Raw genomic sequence first — 26,458 nt, forward strand, 5'->3', positions numbered from 1 at the left:
TTACAAACATGAGTGGTGACACGTAAACGATGCTCCACCCCTCTCCCTATGTGCAGAGTACCTAATTGCAACTTATTGTGACTACGTCGAAAGAATGAAACATTCCGACGATATAAAGAATACAGCTCAAATGGAAAAGTGTCTTGGAAAAAAGTCTTTTGGGCAGTGTTTAAGAACATTACATTGCACCTTTGTGTTCCACGAAAACCAAAGTTACTCTTTTAGTTACAGCATACAAAATGACTTTTTAAATTAAAGATTTCAAATAAACTTATTTAAAGTGTACGTGGACATAACGTATAAATTAAGAATGAAAAAAATGTCTCGGCAATCTCCTGTCTGTGTTTATATATTTTACACTTGTGAATTGCATGGCCATGCACACATGAAATGGAGTTTGTTTATCAATCCTGGATGTGAATACAATTCAGCCTTGAAAACTCGTGCGAAAAAAGAAAAAAAAAAACCGATGGGATGAATGGTGTTTTTAAACATTATTACCTTTATTTCCATATAATGATTAATGAAATCAGAATGAAGAAATATCTGTCGGCAATTTCCTGTCTGTGGCGATACGTGAACGAAGCTGTGCCCCTCTCCCCACATTATTGTGACGACGTATAAATTAAATATTTCATCGTGACGACTGTCATCAAATGCAAAAGTCCGCCACGAATGTTTAATGTCTCGGCATTTCCCGTCTGTTATTTTAGGCGGTGTATGACAGACCGTGCCACCAATTTCTAAAATGTCTCAGCGATTTCCCTTGTGTGCGCAAATGTTCTCAATTATTGCTGACACCGAGTCTAAAACCATCGATAAATATGAAATCAGATGGTGAGTGGAGATAAAGGCGAGAGTCAATGGCCTATGTTATCGGCCTTTGAAAATGCATTTCGTTCTATAAACGGTAACTTTCATCGAATTTTCTTCCCGTTTTTTTTCAACCAAGTCTAAAACCATGTTAGCGACTGAAAAATGAAATGAGATATGTTATTAGAGTTGAAATAAAACTGTGAGAGAGAGCAAGACACCGCGGGCCTAACAAAAGGCCTCAAAGCTATGCGAGTAAACAACATGGTGGATATTTGTTTTTGAAGCCCCTCCCGGACAGACAGACTCACAGAATCGCCTACGGAGAATATAATATATATATATATATATATATATATATATATATATATATATATATACTGTATATATATTTTTATTTATTTTTTTATTTATGTTTATTACTCCCGCCAGGGAGTAATGCATTCGTGTGGGTGTGTGTGTGTGCGCACGCGCATGTGTGTTCGTGTTTTCGTGTGTTTGTGAACAAGATATCTGGAAAAGTTCTGAACGGATTTGGATGAAAGTGGTGGGATGATTGCCCTTGGGATAAGGAAGAATTGATTAGTTGTTGGTGAAGCTCAGGATATTATTCTGGATCCAGGAATTTTTTGAAGGATTTTTTTTACCATTGGAAGATAGGGCTCCAACTTGACCCACGGCAGGAGTATGCGCTCCACTGAGTGGCGTTCTAGTTCATTTATATTTATTTATATATATATACGATATATATAATAAATTGAAAGTTGCCACAACATTAATTAATTTTCAACCAATGATCTCTTAGCTTCCACAGGTCGTGAACCAAGTTCCAAACGCTGTCTCAAAACCCATTGAGGAGCATGTGATTAGAGTAGAAGAAGCTGATGAAGATGAAGCTCCATCTGCCGAACTTTCACATAATGAGAAGCTGGTGAGTGTTTGTGTACAAGGGCACAACTCGTTCTTGTTTTTCTTGTCACTCCAGATGGCATTATTGTCCCCCGTCGCACCGCGGAGCGAAGGGGGGACTATGGTTTGTGCGGGCGTGCGTGCGTAAGCGAAGGACCGAATTCTAATTTGGTGTGTGGGTGCAACTAGGCATATGGAAGAACCTTATTGAAAATTAGGTCGCCACGTCAAAATCCAGGATGGCCGCCGCCATGTATGTCTGAACCTTGTGAGCGGAATATCTTGAAAAATAAGCGAAGTACCAACTTCTAATCTGGTGTGTGGGTGTATCTAGGCATAAGGGAGGCTATTGAAAATTGGGTCGCCACGTCAAAATCCAAGATGGCCGCCACCATATATATGTCTGAACCTTGTGAGCGAAATATCTTGAAAAATAAACGAACTACTAACGTCTAATCTGGTGTGTGGATATATCTGCGCATAAGGGAGAATGCTACTGAAAATTGGGTCGCCACGTCAAAATCCAAGATGGCCGCCTTGCGTCTTCCACTTTGTCAACTCACATCACTTCATCGACGGGGGACCTAGGCTTAACGCTTGTTTTTGCCATTTTACCGGGTGACAGACATTGAAATGTATCCACACAAGTTTGTTTGCCCAGACAGTTTCAGCAGGTGAGAAACAAGCATGAGTAAGAATCGGTCACATTTTTCTTGATTTTAATCAGGATATTTAAGGATATTGTTGAAGAGCTATATGATTTGATGAAGAGCTCTTCATGAATGATGAGGCAAACGTTGCGATGAGTGGCTTTGTTACAAAGCAAAACTCTAAATCGTTGGCAGCTTCACCAAAAATCTCTTCATAGTCAAAAACTTAATTGCAAAAGTGGTGTCGAAGAGCTGCATATTTTTTTTTTTTTTTTTTTTTTTTTTTTTTTTGTATACAAGGTCGAGGCTCGTGAAAGAGCGAACATTAATCACACAGAAAGACAAACCGACACAAAAAACATATAACATAGGGAGCGGTAGACAAGATGGGGAGAGAGGGGGAAGGACACAAACACAACATTTGAGAGCAGGGACCGAGAGACATGGAGACATCGAGAGATCTGAGAGAGGGCGAGGGCTTTGGGGGGGGGGGGGGGGCGTGGGAAGGGGGCGGTGGGAGAGGTATAAAACATATGGACACTGCCAGGACTTCCAGGAAAGAAGTTGGAATTTCAAACAAGGTGGATCTGGGGTGAATTAGCGGGGGTAGAAAAGATCAAGGTTTTGGATGGGGGTGAACAGCTGTCCAGTCGATAGTTGTCCAGTTGTCCAGTCGATAAGAGATGGTGGTGAACAGCTGTTTTAAAGACCTGGAGGGAGGAGTGGGATTGAAGGGAGTGAGGGAGTTTGTTCCAGAGGCGGGAGAAAAGAGGAATGAAAGAGTGAAGGTGAGCAGAGAGCCGAGATTTCGGCAGTTTAACCATCAGAGGGTTGCTGGCAGATCTTGTGCGACCTGTAGGAATATTTGGGGGACAGAGCACAGAGAGAGCTGGGGGTGCAAGGCCGGAGAGGAGTCGGTAGAAGACAGAAAGACCACCTACCTGCCTGCGGTGAGTGAGTGAAAGGCCCTCAGAGATAGCTTCATCGCGGGAGATTCCAATAATTCTGAAAGCTTTGGTTTCAACAGCGTGAAGCCGAGCTAGGTTTGAGGCCGGAGCACCGGCCCAAAGGGGAGAACAGTATTCCATTGAGCTGCGGATGAAAGCTGCCTTGTATGTGGTGAGGAGCTCAGGTGTGCCGAGGAAGGACTTCGCACGACGGAGGATGCCCAGTCGGCGACTGGCTTTGGAGGCCAGCTTGGAAATGTGGTTTTCCCAAGAAAGATCATGGCAGATAGTGAGACCCAAAATCTTGAGCGACAGAACTTCTTGGAGAGGATTGTTGAGAAAGTAGATGGGAGGGTTGTCCAGTCGATCTTTTCGGAGAGACATAGTAAGAGTGTGAGATTTGTCAGGATTGAAAGACATGTTCCACTTGTTTGACCAGTCTGTGATTTTGTCCAGGTCTTCAGAGAGTGAGGAGGCAGCAGACTGCCGATCTGAGGGAAGAGGAATGGAGCGGCAGAGAGTGGAGTCATCAGCAAAGAGATAGAGAGGATTTTCGAGAGAGTCAGAGAGATCATTGATGAAGACCAGAAAAAGCACGGGGCCCAGAACACTGCCTTGGGGAACTCCAGCCTGAACAGGAAGAGGAGATGAGAGAAACCCATTCAGGGCCACACGTTGACGACGACTAGAGAGGAAGTCCGCCAGCCATGCGTGGAGATTTCCATGGATACCAAAGGAGGAGAGTTTGGTGAGCAGAGCGGGGTGCCAGACCGTGTCGAAGGCACGTGATATGTCGAGGGAGACAGCTCTAATTTCCTGTTTGGCATTGAGGACCTCCATCCATTGTTGAGACAGCAGAAGCAGCATGTCCAGAGTCGAGTGACCTGGTCTGAAACCAAATTGATGATCAGAGATCAAGCCATTGGAGAAGAGGAAAGATTTCATATCCGAAGCAATGATGGATTCCATGACTTTGCTGATAATTGGGAGAAGGCTGATTGGTCTGTAGTTGCTAGGATCTGTTTTTGCACCTTTTTTGTGCAAAGCGGTGATGTTGGCTGATTTCCAAGCAGATGGCAGTTGACCTTGAGCAAAAGAGAGGGTGAAGAGAACAGAGAGAGGGTGAGATAGAGCAGCAGAGCAGGATTTTAGGACCCGTGGGCTGATGCCGTCGGGTCCAGTTGCAGAATCAGAGTCGAGGGTTGACAGAAACTTTTCCACCTTGTCAGGAGGAAAGGACACGGAGTCCAGGAGCAGCAGGGTACGACTGGGTATGGTGGGTACAGAGAGGGATGGGTTTGGGACACAAGATTTAGAGGCAAACACAGAGTTGAGGCATTCAGCTTTTTCACGTGCGGAGTCAGCTGTGTAGCCGTTTGAGGTAAGGGAGGGGATGGAGGGGGAACAAACACCAGAAACGGATTTGACCAGACGCCACCAGGATTTGGAAGAGGGAGACAGATAAGAGAGTTCGGTCTTGAGAACGGAGAGATATTGTTTCCTGGCTCTCCTGAGGGTGGACACACACTTGTTTCGGGCTTTGTGAAAGGAAATGAGATTTCCTTCCGTTGGATTTGCTTTCCAGGAGACGAAGGCAAGTTGTTTCTGGGCAACAGCCTCACCACAAGATTCCGTGTACCATGGACGGGAGGAAGGGTATGACAACTGAAGACGAGATGGGATAAATCTGTGCATGAGAGAGAGCAATTTACTTTGGAAGAATTCCCAGGATGAGTTGATGTCAGAGGTGGTAGAGATGGGAGACCAGTCCAGATGATTGATGGCTGCTTGAAGACCGTGCCAGTTGGCCTGAGTGAAATGCCAGACTCGTCGACGCTGAGCAGGCTCCCTGAGGATGGTCAGAGAGATGTCCACTTTAACAAGGACATGATCAGATGATCCGATCGGAGCAGAAGAAGAGCAGCAGACATTTTCAGGGAAGTTAGTCATAACCAAGTCCAGAAGAGAAGATGTTCCGTTGACTGAGATCCGGGTCGGGAAATTGACAGATTGTGTCAGTCCCAGTGAGTCGCAGAAGTCCTTTGCTGAGGAGCCATGGCTGGTGAGAGAGGTACCCACACCCAGCCAACTGGCATGATGACAGTCAATAATCGTCATTATTTAATTATTTATTTTTTGAGGGACGTTATCTTCCAAACCAAAGGTGTGAGACAACACATGCTATAATTTGAATTTTGAGTACTTGTGCAAAATGTCTGTTGGAAAATAAATGCAGAAGTTGAACATTTACATAGCTTCAGTGATTGTGTTGCCCTGTATTTTGGATAGAGGTTTTAAGGTTCTGTGAAAATACTTATTGGGGCGGGAATGAAGCTACAAGTTTGTCAAATTTTGGTTGGAGACATAACTGCTCTTCGAATCGTCTAACTTTATCATTCTTGTTCATTCTGCATATGCTGTAACTTCAGCAGAAAAGCAGAATGCCAGGACCCAGAGTGCCACAGCAAGGGGAAAATTCTCCAGCCTCAGGTGTGCATCCAGTAGATGAGCAGGAAGACCTGGAGTTGCCATTCTTTCCAGACCAGCATCTTGGGCTGGACCAATCGGCAGCAGATGTCTTGCAAGAGCTTGAGCTTGCGGTACTGGGGAGTGTTGCAAATCACCAGGTGTGTGCACATTCGTGGTAACAGTTGTTTAGTAGGTAATCATATGGTGATTGGTGTGTTTCTGGTGTGTAGAATGTGTAGAAGTAGAATAGAAGTAGAAGTGTGTGTAGAAGTAGAATAATGGTGTGTTTTTCTTGTTTCCCTTTTTGCTTTACTTGAAAGAATACAAATGCACTCAGTTTTTTTTTTTTTTTTGTTTTTTTGTATACAAGATCGAGGCTCGTGAAAGAGCTAACATTAATCACACAAAAAGACAAACCGACACACAAAATACAAAAAACAAGGGGAGCAGCAGACAAGATGGGGAGAGAGGGGGAAGGACACAAACACAACATTTGAGAGCAGGGACATCGGGAGGACTTGGGGGGGGGGGGGGGGGGGAGTGGGAGAGGAATAAAACATATGAACACTGCAAGGACTCTGGGGTGAATTACCGGGGGTAGAAAAGATCAAGGTTTTCGATGGGGGAAGATAAGAGATGGTGGTGAACAGCTGTTTTAAAGACCTGGAGGGAGGAGTGGGATTGAAGGGAGTGGGGGAGTTTGTTCCAGAGGCGGGAGAAAAGGGGAATTAAAGAGTGAAGGTGAGCAGAGAGCCTAGACTTTGGCAGTTTAACCATAAGAGGGTTGCAAGCAGATCTTGTGCGACCTGAAGGAATATTGGGGGGACAGAGCACAGAGAGAGCTGGGGGAGCAAGGCCGGAGAGGAGTCGGTAGAAGACAGAAAGACCACCAACCTGCCTGCGGTGAGTGAGTGAAAGGCCCTCGGAGTTGACTACATCGCAGGAGATTCCAATGATTCTGAAAGCTTTGGCCTCAACAGCGTGAAGCCGAGCAAGGTGTGAGGCAGGAGCACCAGCCCAGAGGGGGGAACAGTATTCCATTGAGCTGCGGATGAAAGCCTTGTATGTGGTGAGGAGCTCAGGTGTGCCGAGGAAGGACTTCGCACGACGGAGGATGCCCAGTCGGCGACTGGCTTTGGAGGCCAGCTTGGAAATGTGGTTTTCCCAAGAAAGATCATGGCAGATAGTGAGACCCAAAAGCTTGAGCGACAGAACTTCTTGGAGAGGATTGTTGAGAAAGTAGATGGGAGGGTTGTCCAGTCCGTCCTTTCGGAGAGACATTGTAAGAGTGTGAGATTTGTCAGGATTGAAAGATATGTTCCACTTGTTTGACCAGTCTGTGATTTTGTCCAGGTCTGCAGAGAGTGAGGGGGCTGCAGACTGCCGATCTGAGGGATGAGGAATGGAGCGGCAGATAGTGGAGTCATCAGCAAAGAGATAGAGGATTTTCCAGAGAGTCGGAGAGGTCATTGATGAAGACCAGAAATAGCACAGGGCCCAGAACACTACCTTGGGGAACTCCAGCCAGAACAGGAAGGGAAGATGAGAGAAATCCATTCAGGGCCACACGTTGACTACGACCAGAGAGGAAGTCCGCTAGCCATGCATGGAGATTTCCCTGAATACCATAGGAGGTGAGTTTGGTGAGCAGAGCTGGGTGCCAGACCGTATCGAAGGCACGTGATATGTCAAGTGAGACAGCTCTGATTTCCTGTTTGGCATTGAGGACCTCCATCCATTGTTGAGACAGCAGAAGCAACATGTCCAGAGTAGAATGACCTGGTCTGAATCCAAATTAATGATCACAGATCAAGCCATTGGAGAAGAGGAAGGATTTGATATCTGAAGCAATGATGGATTCCATGACTTTGCTGATAATTGGGAGCAGGCTGATTGGTCTGTAGTTGCAAGGATCTGATTTTGCACCTTTTTTGTGTAAAGCGGTAATGTTTGCTGATTTCCAAGATGCTGGCAGATGACCTTGAGCAAAAGAGGGTGAAAAGAACAGAGAGAGGGTGAGATAGAGCGGCAGAGCAGGATTTTAGGACCCGAGGGCTGATGCCATCTGGTCCAGTTGCCGAATAAGTCGAGGTTTGATAAAAACTTCTCCACCCTGTCAGGAGAGAAGGACACAGAGTCCAGGAGCAGTTGGGTTCGACTGGGAAAGGTGGGAACAGAGAGAGATGGGTTTGGGACACAAGATTTTGAGGCAAACACAGAGTTGAGGCATTCGGCTTTGTCACGTGCTGTGTCAACTGTGTAGCCATTTGAGGTAAGGGAGGGGATGGAGGGGGAACAAACACCAGAAACGGATTTGACCAGATGCCACCAGGATTTGGAGGAAGGAGACAGGTTTGAGAGTTCAATCTTGAGTGTGGAGAGATAGTGCTTCCTGGCACTCCTGAGGGTAGAAACACACTTGTTTCGAGCTTGGTGGAAGGAACTGAGATTGCCTTCAGTTGGATTTGCCTTCCAAGACGCAAAGGCAAGTTGTTTCAGGGCAACTGCTTCACCACAAGATTCAGTGTACCATGGACGGGAGGAAGGGTAAGACAACTGAAGACGAGATGGGATAAATCTGTGCATGAGAGAGAGCAGTTTGCTTTGGAAGAATTCCACCAGTCCAGTTGATTGATGGCTGCTTGCAGACCGTGCCAGTCAGCCTGAGTGAAATGCCAGACTCGTCGGCGCTGAGGAGGCTCTCTGAGAATGGCCAGTGAGATGTCCACTTTAACAAGCACATGATCAGAAGAACCGATTGGAGCAGAAGAAGAGCAGCAGACATTTGCAGGGAAGTTGGTCAAAACCAAGTCCAGAAGAGAAGATACTCCATTGACTGAGATCCGGTTCGGGAAATTGACAGATTGTGTCAGTCCCAATGAGTCGCAGAAGTCCTTTCCTGAGGTGCCATGGCTGGTGAGAGATGAACCCACACCCAGCCAGCTGGCATGATGACAGTTGAAGTCGCCACATATGAGGAAGAGAGAGTTTGGATGAGTTGATAGAAGTTGGTCCATGTTGTCCAACAGAGAAATGTAAATGCAGTCATCACTGTTTGGAGGACGGTACAGAACACATATGAACAAAAGGTGGGAGCGGAGAGGAAGCCGTAGCCAGAGGTACTCCTGTGGGTGGGGTGGAGAGAGGGCAGTGCAGGGAGAGTGAGGAAGAGAGTTTTTGATAAAGATAGCCACCCCACCACCAGGACGAGGATCAGGTCTATCGTACCGGAGGGGGGAGTAACCAGGAAGAGATATTAAGGAATCAGAGACATCTTGAAGGAGGAAAGTTTCTGTTAAGCAGATCAAGTCTGGATTTTCAGAAGCAACCTGAATGGAGAGATCAATCAGGTTTGAGCGAAGGCCCCGGATGTTTGAGGTCCATACCGTTAGTGAGGAGAGAGGGGGAGCATCGGGTGCAGGACAGGGGAGGGGAGGGGTAGGGTCAGATGAAGGGTGAGAGGGGGATGTAGGAAGAGCAGTTGATAGTGTGTCAGAGATTACAGAAGAGTTACAAGAAAGGGAAGGATGAGGAGGACGAAAGGTTTGATGGTGATGGAATGAGGCACAGTGAGAGTTTGTTTGAGGGGGGGGCAGAGGAAAGTCGAAGGTTGGGGGGAGGTGGAGGTATGACATAGGAGGGAGAGGAAGTGGGGAGGAGGCAGCTTTGAGAAGGAGGGAGAATTTGGGAGGGATGGTTGGGGGGGAGATTTGAAGGGGAGGGGCAAGGGGGGAGTTTAGAAAGTGGATGATTAATGAAAGATGAACATATATAACAAATTGGGTTTGTTGTGATTTTCAAGTTAGCGATTCGTTTAAGAATGATGGAGGAGGGATGGAATGAATGAGAATTTAGAGCATGGAGTGATTTGGAATCATTAGAGATTGAATATTTTTTTGAAATGGAATGAGTTGAAGAGGAAATTGAAAGGAGCCTTTTAAATAAGAAGAAAAACAGCGTGTTGTAATAAACCACTGAATAAAACACTGAAGGGGATAGTTGAAACATATTTAACCAGAACTGTGAAGAACAATCTTATATTCACAAAAATACCAATGGGGAGAGGAAGCCTAGAGCGACGACCACGAGTCACTTGAACAGGGCAAAAGGTGGAAGGCAAGGGGAAAATGGGGGCGGGGCGAGACAGCGCACATGGGCAGAGGCAAAAGCACACGAGGAGAAAGGGAAATAAAAGTTTTTTTTGTTTGTTTTTGGGGGGGGGGGGGGGGGGTGTGAGGGTTACAACGTTAGACAAATAGTAGATGTTTGGTGAAGCTTGGTGGAGAAGGGGAAATCAAAAAAGCTAGCAAAACAGCGAAGGAAGGAACAACCTTCGACGGGGGAAGCCTGAGGCGTTAAGGCCTTGCTCGTGACGCAGCAAACAAACGATTAATTTATGAAAGATAAACACCGAGAAACTTCCAAGGGGGACACTATAAGTTCACACACCGAACGATAAATACAGTTTCGACAAAATACAATTGTGAACAGACTTAACTTTGAAAAACGTGGAGACCGTGTGGACCGTCGAAAACCCCTGCCACCGTCTCCAAGTTTAAGCCAAAGCTCACGTTAAGTAGTTTTTAACTATTTAGTGTCTGGATAGGAAAAGCCCTTAAAATATCCCCCTTGCAGTTCTCACACACACATACACACGTACACACATATACATATATATATACAGTGCATTCAGAAAGTATTCAGACCCCTTCACTTTTTTCACATTTTGTTATGTTGCAGCCTTCTGCTGAAATCGTTTAAATTCATTTTTTCCCTCATCAATCTACACTCAATACCCCATAATGACAAAGAGAAAACAGGATTTTAGAAAGTTTTGCAAATTTATTAAAAAGAAAAAACTGAAATATCACATTGACATAAGTATTCAGACCCTTTGCTATGACACTTGAAATTTAGCTCAGGTGCCTCCCATTTCTCTTGATCATCTTTGGGATGTTCCTACACCTTGATTGGAGTCCACCTGTGGTAAATTTAATTGATTTGACATGATTTGGAAAGGCATTCACCTGTCTATATAAGGTCTCACAGCTGACAATGCATATCAGAGCAAAAACCAAGCCATGAGGTCGAAGGAACTGCCTGCAGAGCTCAGAGACAGGATTGTGTCGAGGCACAGATCTGGGGAAGCCTACAAAAAATTTTCTGCTGCATTGAAAGTTCCCAAGAGCACAATGGCCTCCATAATTCTTAAATGGAAGAAGTTTGGAACAACCAGGACTCTTCCAAGAGCTGCCCGCCCGGCCAAACTGAGCAATTGGAGGAGAAGGGCCTTGGTAAGAGAGGTGACCAAGATCCCGATGGTCACTCTGGCTGAGCTCCAGAGATCCTGTGGAAATGGGAGAAACTTCCAGAAGCACAACCATGTCTGCAACACTCCACCAATCTGGCTTTATGGCAGAGTGGCCAGACAGAAGCCTCTCCTCAGTGAAAGACACATGAAAGCCCGCTTGGAGTTTGCAAAAAAAAGCACCTAAAGGACTCTCAGACTGTGAGAAACAAGATTCTGCAACAAGATGAAACCAAGATTGAACTGTTTGGCTTCCTTCTGGCCACTCTGCCATCTGGCCACTATGGTTGTCCTTCTGGAAGTTTCTCCCATCTCCACACAGGATCTCTGGAGCTCAGCCAGTGACCATCAGGTTCTTGGTCACTTCTCTTACCAAGGCCCTTCTCCGCCGATTGCTCAGTTTGGCCGGGCGGCCAGCTCTCGGAAGAGTCCTGGTTGTTTCAAACTTCTTCCATTTAAGAATTATGGAGGCCACTGTGCTCTTGGGAACCTTCAAAACAGCAGAGATTTTTTTGTAGGTTTCCCCAGATCTGTGCCTCGACACAATTCTGTCTCTGAGCTCTGCAGGTAGTTCCTTCGACCTCATGGCATGGTTTTTCCTCTGATATGCATCGTCAGCTGTGAGACCTTATATAGACAGGTGTGTGCTTTTCCAAATCATGTCCAATCAATTGAATTTACCACAGGGAGACTCCAATAAAGGTGCAGAAACATCTCGAAGATGATCAAGAGAAATGGGAGGCACCTGAGCTAAATTTCAAGTGTCATAGCAAAGGGTATGAATACTTATGTCAATGTGATATTTCAGTTTTTTCGTTTTAATAAATTTGCAAAACTTTCTAAAATCCTGTTTTCTCTTTGTCATTATGGGGTACTGAGTGTGGATTGATGAGGGAAAAAATGAATTTAAACGATTTCAGCATAAGGCTGCAACATAACAAAATGTGAAAAAAGTGAAGAGGTCTGAATACTTTCTGAATGCACTGTATATGTGTGTCATCGATTACCAGGGGGGGGGGGGGGGAGGGGGTGGAGAGGTTAGGGGGGGGGGAGGGTTGCAGGGTGCATATTCACAAGGATGCTGTGAGCGTGAAGCCATCAAGGCATAGTATGCTCAGCCCACTCACGAGGCCTGGAATCTTTGGGATTTTTAGTTGTACTCTGAGCACCTGCTAACAAATGTGGTTGTGGTGTGGAAGCTGTCTGACCAATGGGTGTACATTTCAAAAGACGACCCACACCAAGAACCCCCAACAACGCGAAGCTCTTGTAGACCTGTGACATGTCTCAGGTAAAAATCAGAATATTCCTGTAAAAGTTATTAGATAGTCAAGATCATTAATTGTGTGGTTCCCAATTGGTGGTCCGTGGTCATTTATTGCTGACCGTTGCCAGTCACTGTTGAGAAAAAGGCCTGGAACCACTGGTCTATTACGCAAATAACAGACCCTGACATATCTGCAGTGCTTTTTCAGTGTTTCATCGCTATAACCGCTTTTACTTATTTTGTTGACAGTGCCCCGTATCACGTCTCACTCTTGCCTTAATTATTATCTTGCCACAGAAGGTGGATGGAGGTTGTGTTTTCACACTCGTCTTTGTCTGTGAGCAGGATATCTCAAAAAGTTGTGGCCGGATTTGGATGTTCAAGATTAGGCTTTGTGAACGGACAGGTTGTGAGTGTGCGACAAGGATAAATTGATTCGATTTTGGTTAAGCTCCGGATACACAACACAACAACAACATGCCTTTTAAGGCCATTTTCCCTGCTAGAGCGGGGGTTAGCCTTGCGGTCCCCATGACAATCTTCTCCATTTTTCCCTATTTTCTGCATCTCTCCTTGTTAACGCCCTTGCCCGCATTTCTTCTTCCACCATCATTAGCCAAGTCTTTCTCGGTCTTCCCCGTCCTCTACTTCCTCCTACATTCATTTCCATCACTCTTCTCAACTAGTCACTTTCATCCTTCCTCAACACATGACCAAACCATCTCAACCTGTTCCTCTTCACAGCATCCATCACAGGCTCTATTCCCATCATCTTTCGCAATTCATCATTTGTCTTCCTCTCTCTCAACGACACTCCGCACATCCACCGAACCATTCGCATTTCCACCCTTTCCAGCCTTCGTTGCTGCTCTACGTTCATTACCCATGTCTCGCTCCCATAAATCATAACACTTCTCACACATGCAGCATACACCTTTCCCTTCAGCTTCAATTATCAGCTATTCTAGGTTTTCACAATTGTTTCACCAGCAAAAGCTGGGATTTGTACACGTGTCATGCAGTGTCAATTATTCGGGCCATTACTGGACTAGCACCGCAATTACTCGGTTACTATGACTCCTTGTACCTTTACATGCTTAATACCACTATGGCCCATTCTGATTGTACAACCGGAAATGTCAAACTATTAAAGAATGACTACTCTTTGTCGAGTTCATTTGCAAAAGCGAAAGTGATACTCAAGTTTTTCTTTTTTTTTTCGTTTTTTTTTTTTCTTTGTAAGTTCTGTAATTGTATGAAATATACTTCATCCCAGATGTCAGACTTTGTCACTGCGTGGGGTGTAGTTTTTAACAATGTTGGAGGTTAATTGTGTTGGTTAAAATATCTTTGCATGATGAATAATAATAAAAAATTTCCGGAAAAACTGCTCTATTTTCATGGATGACAGTGACAATTGAGAACCTAAGAGGAATAAATTAGGTCTTATTAAACCTCAGCTTTGTAGGCATAGCTTAAATGCATCATATAAGTTGGCTTCTATCCAAGAATAATGAATGCATCTATCCTAACCATAATCCGTACAGTCGTGAAATGGACAATCATTTCTGCACCAATTATTCTCATTAAGCCTCCCCCTAGCATGGGGGGGAAGGCTTATTGCTGTTGCAGGGGGTGGGGAGGGGTTCTACAATTAGCACCCCCGATTTTTAATGGTACCACAGTTTCATAAACCTCCTCGGAGTACTAAATAACCATTTAGAAAACAAAATTCTTCCGGCATTGAACATTTCAAATTTCCAAGCCGTATCTCGGTTGCGGCTGGTACTTTCGGAATGAAATTTTGCATCGGTAATTCGAATATAAAGTATGCTGGGTTAACATATTTGTTTTTATTTCGACCTAATTATTCGGGTCATGACCCAATTATAGCCATTTTAACATTTTTTTTCATCATACCTCGACCAAGGTTTGTCCGATCCGAATGAAATTGCCCTCTCGAGATAATCTAGAGCAAGGCACATTTACACTTTATTTACATCATACTCCTTTGGGTTAAAGGTCAAGATCTTTTACCCCTCAGAGTATTAATCCAGCATTTCGGTTTTACTTTTTTCTGCCATTATCTGAGGACTTTTAGAATGAAATTTTGCCTCAATAATGGTAATTCAAAATATGTGGGGTTGACTTTTTTGACGATGACCTATTTTTAAGGCCATGACCTAATTATCTACTTTTTAACATTTTACACCATAACTCAACTAAGGTTTGGCCAATCAGAACGAAATTGCCCTCGAGATAGTCTGGGGGTAAGGCGCATTTATGCTTGATTTGCATCACTCCCCTCTGAGTTAAAGGTCAAGGTCTTATACCTCTGAGTATTAAACCACACATAGCAATCACTTTGTCATCACAGTTTATATCTAGTTTGTTTTGACATATTGACTGGGGTTGAACCATTACCTTAAACATCAGCAAATGCCAATGAGCAGTCCTTGCTTGAAAATGCAGACTGTATCGATCCTCGTGACTACCGTGAAAGACATTGATGAAGAAGGAAATATCTTTGTGAATGTCCGTTTCAAAGATGAGTGCAGTAATTTTGCATTAAAATGCAAATACATGGTGACAGCTTTAAGCCTCGGGTCGCTGTAATACTGTAGCACCAATTTAGGCAGGTAAGGCTGCTGCTAAAAGGTTGTGCTTCCTGCCCAACCCCGGTCCCGTGTCTCCTTTACAAAACAACATGGTAGGAAGCCAGTGGCAATGAAGTATCGTGTCCAAAATGGTCATTTTCAGCAGGTGTTATTGTTGGTTGAGTTGTGAAAAAATTGCAGGCCATTTACATATTATGCAAGTAATACAGTTGGAGATTTTTGAAAGCTTCCTGTATGCTCCTTACTCCATCTCGTCTTTTTTTTTCCCCACCCTCTTCCAACTTTCCTTTTATACGACGTAGCCCAAAGGGAAATGCCGTCTGGAACAGCGTTTGTTTGTCCGTCCTATGTATGTATGTATGTATGTATGTATGTATGTATGTATGTATGTATGTATGTATGTATGTCTGTCGCTTCCGCTGGCATTTTGTGGGTTTATTCCCTTTAAAATCGTTTTCTCTGCAACCGTTGGTCAGATTGACACAATTTTCATCACAGGAGTGCCTCCTCTTGGTGAACTTTTTAATTGATAATTATGACATCACAAGTCATGTGGTACAGGCACCATCTTTGAAAAATAAAAACTTTGCAAATCTATCTCTGAAACCACTCCATGTAAAAAAAAAACAACGTTTTTTTAAAGGCAAAAACCAACATTGTAAACTACTCTCCATGGGGAATAACATATGTTAATTATGTCATAGGTGCCTTCATTATGACATCATAAATGGATGAGTAGAACGCTTGATCCGATCAGTCTTGAGCATGGTCTTGGGATAAATTGGTCGAGGGGGAAAAAATATTGACGTCATCGGCCACGTGGTTCAGCAGCCATATTTATATGGCGTAGCCAACAGGGCAATGCCATCTGGAACAGCATTTATATGTGTGTGTGTCCTAAAAGTGTATGTGTGTCCCTCACAAATGTCCACCAATCAGAGTTGAGGATCTGGTCACATGACAGGTGGACAGCAGATCCAAACCTGGCTACACCGTTATTAGACTATCGGTCTTGTTTTTTCTCTCCTTTCTTCAATGCTCTCTTACCCCCCTGCCCTCTTCTCTCAATTCTGTTTTATCACTTTGTATTTTGCACAATTTACCACCCTTTGCCTTGTATAACATGTGAACGGCTCTTATTTGTTGTCATATTGGTCCCACAGCTTTTGTACCATGGGTTCTCCTCATCAGATGATTATAGTTTCTCTAGCCTACAGGCAGGGGAATCGAGAGGAGGGGTCATGGGGGGCCGCTACTTGGCGACCCAGGGTCCATTGAGGGGCCCGTGCTTCTCTTGTAATTTTTTTCAACCGGTACAGTGAAAATCCTCATCGGCTCATCCTCATTTCCTCATCGTTACATTTAAAGCCAGAAGCTGATTTTGCTTTCCTTGCCGGCTTTCTTGCCTGAAACAAAACAACTTTTACCGCTTTTAATGGTAGTCTTGTGGCGGACACAAAAGCCCACTGGCGTGGTGACATCATTCCGCGCACCAAGTGGGCGGTGGCCACGCCCGAGGGGTAGGCGTGGCCTCATGATATACACCGGGCGCGCAGCCCGGAGCGCGCCAGTGTTAGAGAGCTCCTGAAATAAAGACGCTTATAAGTTACCGCTTGTCCGCTTCCTCCTTGCTCGCAAGCAGCGCGCGTAACGCCGCGCTTTACTGGTGACCCCGACATGATCACCACGGATGCCGCCGATCGCCAGGGGGCGCTTCGGCCGGGTCATTCGTCTGCCCCGCAAACTGGCCCTCCAGGTGCGCGGGAATTCTGGGGGGGCGCGTGTGGCAGACACAAAAGCCCACTGGCGTGGTGACATCATTCCGCGCACCAAGTGGGCGGTGGCCACGCCCGAGGGGTAGGCGTGGCCTCATGATATACACCGGGCGCGCAGCCCGGAGCGCACCAGTGTTACAGTGAGCTCCTGAAATAAAGACGCTTATAAGTTACCGCTTGTCCGCTTCCTCCTTGCTCGCAAGCAGCGCGTGTAACGCCGCGCTTTAGTCTCATACTTTACAGAAAATGGTTATTAACCAGAAATGTGCGTTACAAAAAAATAGGTTTGTATCCCCTTTGTCCAAAAAAAATTAATTAACCATCTTCTCACGTATTTTTTTTGCCAATCTTAGGGAGAACTGATGTTCAACAGTCGAGGGTGCGAATTGCCTCAATCGGTCCAAACGTCCCGCTATCTCCTTTATTTTCGATCATACGGCTAAAGAAAAGTGACAATTTGGTTTTTTTTTTTCAGTAAAATATTCAGGTAAATGACACGGATAAATAATAATTTTCTCTTTGTGTGCATTTTATTATATACTATTTGAGGCCGTTTGTCTGGAGCAATCATGACGCTTTGGACAATTGGACCGCACTGTATGTTCCGTACTCTGAAACACGTACGACGTGCACCAACTTCAACTTGTATAATAGATTTGTTAATAATTTATTTACTTTTCAACACTTGTACTGTGAGCTGAAAAGGCTGCTGTGATTTTGCTTTATGAGCTGGTTGCTACTCTAATTTAGGATCTTCCCAAAAGAAAGTTCCTTAAGTTATAAAAGAGAAGGGGTGGGGTTGGGGGGCCCGAGGTTGGTTGCTTCGGGGCCCGTGCTGCCTCTCGACGCCCCTGCCTATAATATATAAAATAACCACCTTTAGAGGCCATTTTTCCCCGCAAAGCAGGGGTTGGCCTTTTTCGGGAACCGTGGTTGTTGTTTTTTGGTCCCCTTTTTGAAGCAATGTTTTATGGCCGGATGCCCTTCCTGCCGCCAACCCTTTTTGCCGCCTTTAACGACAAACAGGGAATTACCAGTGAACTGGTACTCAATTAGCCGACCTCGGAAGGATGACAGGCTGAGTCAACCCCCCTGGTGTTAATTCAGCGATCGACCGGGATTCGAACCCAGGATCCTAGGTAATCCTAACCTGGCACCCTAGCCGCTAGCCCAACACCAGGGTTCACCTGCCTACAGGGAAAAAATCCATCAAGCATGAACACATCTGTACAAGTTTACCTTTAACCCTGGAATTTGGTCGAGATGCAGTTTAACAAAAGGAAATGTAATTAAGGTGCTGGGAATGGGTCGGAATAATGAAAATGGGGATTACATGGTGCAAGAGACAATCTTGGAGTTTGTCACAGAAGGATGTGGGGGTGTTAATAGATATGGGGGTGGGAGGGTAAGTAGACAGGGCAGTGGCAGGCACCTAAAGCTAAAGCTAACAGGGTTTTAGGTTTTATTCGTAGGGAATAAATTATAGATCCCAAAGAGGTAATATTAATACCATATCGGAATTTGGTGAAGTTTGTCGAATACTGTGTGCAGTTTTTGTCAACACGTCTATGGAAGGATATAGGTGTCATCGAGAGGGTTCTGCATAGATGAACTACATTTGATACCAGGCCTAGCTAAACTGAGCTATGAGGAGCGGCTGAAGGAGATGGGACTTTAAAAAATCGAAAGCAGACGATTACGAGGAGATCTGATAGAGATGTTGAACATGATTAAGGGCATAGAAGGAATAAATGCAGGAGAGTTTTGTTTTTTTCTGCAGAATTGGCAGTGATGGGCCCAGTGGCCGCCGCCACCTGAGTGTAATGAGGAGGTGAGTTAAGGCAGGGGTGTTTCACTCAGAGTAGTCAATTTGCATGGAATGGTCAAGGATTGGTGGTGGTGGCAGCTTGGAAGGTGGTGGCAGCAGACTGTGGATGGATTTAAAGTAGAATTGGATAAGTACCTTGAAACACTGTGTATTGTGGGATATACAAGAGTTGGTAGGATTGTGCCTGTGAGGTTGGCCTAATGGCCTCCTCCTGCGTTGAAGAATCTTGTGTGTGACTTCGCAGTGCTAGCAATAATTCTGCATAATGAATTTTGATAAAACATAAAAGTGTTATTGTACTCTTACAATTTGATGTCACTTCATTCTTCCCCTCCCATTGCTCCTTCTTCTCGTCACCCATTTTTTTCCTCCAACTGTCCCTCTGTTGTGTGCATCTACCATGATGTTGGTGTCCCCTTCCCCTCCTCCCCCCATGATGTGTTCTCTCTGTTTACCTCTGTTCTCTTACTCTTCCACGAGGGTCGGCTTTGGATACAAAAAATACATTTCAGCACTATGGATGCTACAGAAATTCCAAGATGCACTCTCAAATTTATACATTAAAAATTAAACATTTGTAAAAGAATGAAAATGTACAACAGGCAAACAATGAAAAGGCCTTGAAATTATAAATTGGTATGAAATCGATAGCAAGAATTGTCTTTCTTTATTTTTCTTTGTGGAATGATAGAATACCGGGCAGGGTCAAGCACAGCCCTTTGCTGACCCGGATTTTCTGGACTCGTTGCTTGAACCTCAGCTGCTGTTCCAGATGGATGGCTTCAAAGAGAATGCTGAGGAAGACATTGGAGAAGTCCAGGCCTTGGGGTGTGCAACATTGTTGGTTTGCTTAAACAACTAGCTAAGACTTGCAGGATAAAAAGTTGTAGAACTCGGTCAGCTCGGTCCTTTCCCATTTGCTAATAATTAATATCCATCTGACCAACGGTGACCTCGTCTCATGTAAGGTATAGACTATAGACTATAGAGGTTTTCCCAAAATTGGTGGGGTCTATTTACCTGGATAAATGATGTGAAAGGAACTGAAGTCATGGTCACTGGTCCTAAAGCAAGTCCCTTCAGGTGAAGACCCAGGTATGCATCAAATTGAGACTATTTGCATCATTGGGGGTTTGAACACCATTTAGCTGAAGCATCGACATCATTTCATAGAATTATCCAGTACTTTGGATAAAACTTCAACTTGTGCTCTTCTGAAGGAGCAGGACTTTAACGTAAATATTTTGGGGCTCAAGTGCATTAAATGTTTGCCTCAAGTGAATTTTCCTGCTTATTATTATTATTATTATTATTATTTTGTACACTTGATATACATTGTTGTTGAATACCGAAAAGGATCATTTATTGAGTAGTTAAGCTTTTGGACAGATCTCTTCCTCAGCTGGATGGAGTGGGAGATCCTTTCTCCGATAACGATGATGATGATGATGAGGAAGAAGAGGAATTGATCGGATCAAGTGTTGAAGAGGATGAAGTCAGGCAGATAAATGAAAAATCTCTCATGGACTCTTCTTCATCTGAGGACAGCAGTGGCAGTGTGGATGACCATGCTGCACAGATGCTGGAGGAAGTGCTCATTGTTGATGAGGTGAGATGTGTGAAAGATTGACTGGTTATTTTAGTTGGTGGTCACTCAATGTAAATTGTATATGAAGGTATAAACCAAAGAGCTTGTGTGTGTTTGTGTTCTATTAATGAGCCTTAGCCCAAGTATAAAAACAGAAGACTTACCAATTGTGGGAAAAATAAGATGTTGCAGAAACGTTCACATTGTGGAAGAATTGGATGCTCATGGTTATAGGAAGTAGCTGTTAAAGGCAGAAGGCCTGGTCATTATCATTTAAGAGGTTCATTGAGTAAGATGAAAAAGGAAGTGCTTTGAAAATATGGGGGAAGGGATGATGTTAATATCGTAGTATGTATGTATGTATGTATGTATGTATGTATGTATGTATGTATGTATGTATGTATGTATGTATGTATGTATGGTGTATATATAAAGCTCTTTCTAACCACTGACTGTTATTAATCTTGGATACCCGGTGTCGTAGAAAGCTGGAAGCCGGCCATCAAAGCCGGTACACCAGGAAGAAATCGCAGAACCATCAGAAAGCCTCTGTAAATGAAAATTTACGCAAAAATCCGTAAACGCTTTTGTAAAAAAAACCAAATTAAAATTAAATAAATTAATAAATACCTCAATCAATATCTTGCATTTGAAAATTGTAATTTATATAACCATAAAATAAAAATCTCAATCAAAGTTTATGTACAAACTGTAAACGCATCCGTAAAATATATCAATGAAAAAACCTCGATTGATATCTATCAGCAGGTCGGTGATACTTGCCTATAATCATCATAAAGCTTCTATTTATTAGGTACGTACTTTACGAAGCACGGTTTGTTATTACCTAAACAATGTGTAAGCTTATCCCACTCGTATATAATAAAAATAATTTGAGGAGCGTTTTTATTTTTTTGACTCGTATTCAATCTAAAACTGCTGGATGGAACAAGCTAAAACTGGTGGATGTACAGTGCCTTCAGAAAGTATTCACACCCCTTGTCTTTTTTCCTATTTTGTTGTTAAAGACTGAATTAAAAATTAATTACATTGAGATTTTTTGGTCACTGATCTACAAATAATACCCCATAATGCCAAAGTGGAATTTTTGTTTTTTTTGTAGAAATTTTTTACAATGTAATAAAAAGTGAAATGCAGAAATGTCTAATATTAGTCGTGGCTAAAAATATTGGTACCCTTGCACTTTTTTCAAATAATTCACCCTTTCTTCCAGAAAATTGTTGAAATAAAAATATATTTTGGTATCCACATATGTATATATTTGGTTTGTAGTGGAGCAAAAAAAAAAAAAAAAAGCTGGGAAAAAATCACTAAATCTTAGCTTATTCCACACAAAAATCCTAAACACACAACACAACACAACAGGCATTTTATGGCCGTTTTCCCTGCAAGAGCGGGGGTTAGCCCGGAAAGGCCCGGACAATATTATTGGTACCTTTCAGAAGATGTTAGAAAGTATTGGATTTCAAACGGGTGATTATCCTTTACTTTGGAATTGAACTCACCTGTGGTGACTTGCAGGTGCCTGCAATATAAAAATCGCTCATTCAACCAGTTTGAATGGAGAAAAGGAGTCATTCTGCTGTTTTGTCACTGTGTGTACTGCAATGAGCATGGAGAAAAGATAGAAAACCAGAGAAATGTCTGAGGAGGAGACACAACATTGTAGCCAAGCATGGACAATCTCAAGGCTACAAATCCATCTCCAGAGACCTTGATGTTTGTGTGTCCACCGTACACGATGTTATCAGGAAGTTTAAGGCACTGTAGCTCCCTGGACGTGGCCGAAAGAGAAAACTTGATCAAAGATTGCAGCTAAGGATTGTTCGAATGGTGGAGAAAGCACCTCGATCAACTGTCCAACAGATTCAACCTGACCTTCAGACACAACGTACGACAGTTTCAACTCACACCATCCGTCACCACCTCAATGAAAGGGGGTTCTATGGTAGGAGACCCAGGAGGACCCCACTGCTGAGAGAGAGACATAAGAAAGCCTGACTGGTTCATGATCAGCAGATCTGGACCTTAAAGAAGAGAATACCAAAACACACCTGAACAAGCCAAAATCCTCTGGGATAATGTCCTGTGGACAAATGAGACCAAATTAGAGCTATTTAGTGAAGCACATCATCTCTGTGTTTACAGAAAACAAAATTAAGCCTTCAAAGAAAAGAACACCTTCCCTACAGTCAAACACGGAGGAGGTTCAGTGATGTTTTGTGGTTGCTGTGCTGCCTCTGGCACTGGGTGCCTTGAATGTGTGCGTGGCATCATGAAATCAGGAGATTACCAAGGTATTTTGGAGCACAATGTTGAACCCAGTGTCAGAAAGCTGGATCTCTGTCAAAGGTCATGGGGCTTGCAGCAGGAAAATGACCCCAAACGCACTTTTTAAAAGCACCCAGGAATGGTTCAAGACAAAATGCTGGCCTGTTCTGAAGTGGCCAGCAATGAGTCCAGATCTAAATCCCATTGAACACCTGTGGGGAGATCTGAAAGAAGCAGTTGGGAGAACGCACCCTTCAAATCTGGGAGAACTGGAGCAGTTTGCACAAGAAGAGTGGGCCAAACTGCTAGTAGAGAGGTGTAGGAAGCTCATTCATGGCTATCGGAAGCGCTTGACTGCAGGTATTTTGTCCATAGGCTGTGCTACCAAATATTAAGTGTAGGGTGCCAATAATTTTGTCAATGCCATTTCTATTTATTTTCTGATTTAAAAGGATATATTAAGTTCTGAATAAAAAACGAAGGTTCTGTAATATTAACAAATACTTTTGTCAATTTCAACTTCTTTTTAGAGAAAATTGTGAGTTATTTGAAAAATGTGCAAGGGTGCCAATGTTTTTGGCCATGACTGTATATACACACAAGTATTCAACCCCCTGATTCATTACTTCTTGGAAGCACCTTTGGCAGAGATTACAACTTCGAGTTTTCTTGGGTGTGTCTGTATGAGATTTGCACATCTGTATTTGGCGAGTTTCTCGAATTCTTCCATGCAGATTTACTCAAGCTCTGTCAAGTTGGATGGGGAGCGTCGGTGAACAGCAATCTTCAAGTCTTTCCACAGATTCTCAATGGGATTCAAGTCTGGGCTTTAGTTGGTCCACTCGAGGACTTTCACCTTCTTGTTCTGAAGCCATTCAAGTGTTGCTTTGCCTGTATACTTCGGGTTATTGGCCTGTTGGAACGCAAGTCTTTGTCGCAGTCTAAGATCTTTTGCACTCTGAAGCAGGTTATCCTTAATGATTTACCTGTATTTGGCTCCATTCATTGTTCCCTTCATCCTTACAAGTCTCCCAGTCCCTGCTGCTGAAAAGCTTCCCCATAGCATTGTGCTGCCACCACCATGCTTCATGGTAGGGATGGTGTTAGATGGGTGATGAGTTGTGCTCAGTTTCTGCCAGATGTAGCGCTTTGTATTTAGGCCAAAGAGTTAAATTTTCATCTCAACAGACCACAGAATCTTTTGCCTCATGCTCTGATTCTTTCACGTACATTTTTGGCTTTTTCCAAACTCCAGGCATGCTTTCATGTGCCTATTTCTCAGGAGTAGCTTCCGTCTAGCCACTCTCCCATAAAGGCTAGATTTGTGAAGGGCTGCAGAGACTGGTGTCCTTCTGGCAGGTTCTCCCACCTTGACCAAGGAAATCTGTAGTTCTGTCAGTGGTCATTGGTTTCCTGGTCACCTCCCTGACCAAGGTCCTTCTTGCCCGGTTGCTGAGTTTGGTCAGACGGCCAGCTCTATGAAGTCTTGGTAGCTGCATATTCTTTCCATTTCCTAATGATGGAGCTCACTGTGCTCTTGGAAACTTTCAACAATCTAGAAATTGTTTTATACCCTTCCCCAGATCTATGCCTCCTCAATTCTATCACAGAGTTCTAGGGACAGTTCCTTGGACTTCGTGGTACAGTTTCTTCTCTGACATGAACTCAACTGCGGTACCTTGTATAGAAAGGTGTGTTTCTTTCTAAATCATGTACGAGCTACATTCAATTGAATTGGCCACAGGTGAACTCCAATCAAGTTGTAGAGATATCCCAAGGATGATCAAAGGAAAATGGATGCACCTGAGCTCAATTTGGAATGTCATAGCAAAGGGGCTGAATCCCTATTGACTCAAGACATTTCAGCTTTTCATTTTTAATTATTTTCTAAAAATCTCTAAAAAGAAAAACTCAACTTTGACATTAATGGTGTATTTTGTGTAGATTAGTTACAAATCTCGATTGAATCCACTTTAAATTCAGGCTGTAACACAACAAAATGTGAAAAAGGTCAAGGTGTGTGAATACTTTCTGAAGGCACTGTAGTTGGAAGGAGAATGGCTGGGGGAGAGTTGCATATTTTAGATTAAAAGATTAATAACTCCCAGGGTTCAGGATGTGGCTGAGCAAGGCAATTCTCTAATTTTGTATCGTATAACCGATATTTTTGTATCGATATTTGAGTACCAGTTCACTGGTAATTCCCTCTGTGTCGTAAAAAGGTGACAAACAGGGTTGGTGGCAGGATGGGCATCCGGCCGTAAAACATTGCTTCAAAAAGGGGACCTAAAAAAACAAACAACAACCACGGTGCCCGAAAAAGGCCAACCCCCGCTTTGCGGGGAAAAATGGCCTCTAAAGGTGGTTTAAAAAAAAATATATAACCAGTGAGGGTATTACAAGTCCTAATAAGATTGCCAATTCTCTCGATCAAAACTTTTGAGGGTCATAAGTGGAGGAATTATCAAACTAAATATCACTGTTTGTGTGTTTGTTATACTTCCACAAATTCCTGAACCGCGAGACAGAATGAGTTGAAAACCGGTGGTTGTATTCGTGTGCATGTTGATGTTTTGGGGGATAAAAATGAATTCAGCGGTGTGGGGGAAACCCCAATTCTCGAAGTAATTGTGCGTCATATAGCACCACCTGGTGTCTCATCAATCATAAAAGTGGGGACATTAGCCCATCTTTCAGGATGGATTATTTTCTTGTATTTCTATGGAGGCATCGATGTTTTGCAGATGGGAGAAGGTTGGTGGGGAAGAGGAAAGTAAATTGAAATAAAGAAGAGGAGAATAAAGTATGGGAATTTGTTTTTTTTTAAATAATATAAAGTTGAGGTGATATTTCATAATATAAAATAATATAAAGAAGAGCATAAATGACAGGATGAAGGGGTTTTGACCAATGTAAGGGAACAACTAAACATTTGATGGACAAACAAGCGACCTGTATGAAAAGGTGGGATTTGGCAGCATTACATTAGCGGGAATAATGGAGATGGCACCAAGCGCCAACCTTGGAGGAATAAGATTGGACAGACACAGGGAGGTGGCTTTACAGGTAAGAAAATAAAAAACAAAGTAAAGCTGGTGAGTAAGAAGCATGTACTTTGAAAGGTTGACGATGAGAGTAATGTCTGCAGCTAGGAAAGGGTGGATGGCTGAAAATATGGGTGGGCGGAGGGCATGCAAGACTGGATGCCAGACGAGAAGATCAAAACACTGCCAACCAGTCTGGTGAGGAAGCAATAAGCCCTGTGTGACAGCCTTTTGATGGGGAATCTTTCAGAGCCTTGGCCTCCACAGCTTGAGGGAGCAGATACACTGGAATTCAAAATACTCCACCGAGGTATATTTTATAGACCAGGATTTTTGCAGAACCAAGGAAAGACTGTTCCCATTGCAGAATCCCCAGTCTACCTCTGACTTTAATAGAGCTAGTTTGGACATGTAGTTTATCTTGGAGTCGTGACTGATGGGGAGGTCCAAATTGTCAAATGACAACCTCTAAAGGTTGATCAACAAAGTAAAATGGTGGTTTTGCAGACGGTCCTTGTGGAGTGAAACTCTGGTGGATGGTGGTTCATATGCAGCCTGTGCCTGCTTGGCTGAATCGTTTTCTGTGGGTGCGGCTGTGTCGCTGATGCAATGCCCCCCATTACCAGGCAGCTGGTACTCATTTTGCCGACCTTGGAAGGATGACGGGCTGAGTCAACACACCTGGTGTTCATTCAATAGCGTGACAGAGGCTCGAACTCAGGAACCCAACATCTCAAGTCAGCCACCTTAACCGTTAAGCCAACACCAGGCTGAGAAAATGTGAAGATGTGGGACTTATTTGGATTGAATGTACTGTTCCAAGTATTAGATAATATTTTGAAAATTTAATGGTTTGCTGAGAGGGATGGTGAAAGTTGTCATAATGTTCTCTGCAAAATGCTAAAGAATCTTCCACGGTGCCAGAGATCATTAATGAAAACAAAGACGAT

The 26,458-nt window shown here is 43.6% G+C and overlaps 1 protein-coding gene across 4 annotated transcripts in view; it reads left to right on the plus strand.

Annotated features, from left to right (window-relative positions):
- LOC137427411 (transcription initiation factor IIA subunit 1) overlaps window positions 1–26,458 on the plus strand; it is a 125,599-nt gene that overhangs the window by 67,218 nt on the left and 31,923 nt on the right. For all 4 annotated transcript variants that reach the window (XM_068116929.2, XM_078776104.1, XM_078776109.1 and 1 more), the window contains exons 7-10: window positions 1,619–1,744; window positions 5,749–5,946; window positions 19,276–19,412; window positions 19,974–20,193. In XM_068116929.2, coding sequence (XP_067973030.2) covers window positions 1,619–1,744; window positions 5,749–5,946; window positions 19,276–19,412; window positions 19,974–20,193 — 681 coding nt within the window. The remainder of the gene's footprint in view (window positions 1–1,618; window positions 1,745–5,748; window positions 5,947–19,275; window positions 19,413–19,973; window positions 20,194–26,458) is intronic.

This window comes from Myxine glutinosa, chromosome 1, assembly GCF_964187855.1.
Source record: "Myxine glutinosa chromosome 1, kmMyxGlut1.1, whole genome shotgun sequence".
Lineage (NCBI taxonomy): Eukaryota > Metazoa > Chordata > Myxini > Myxiniformes > Myxinidae > Myxine > Myxine glutinosa.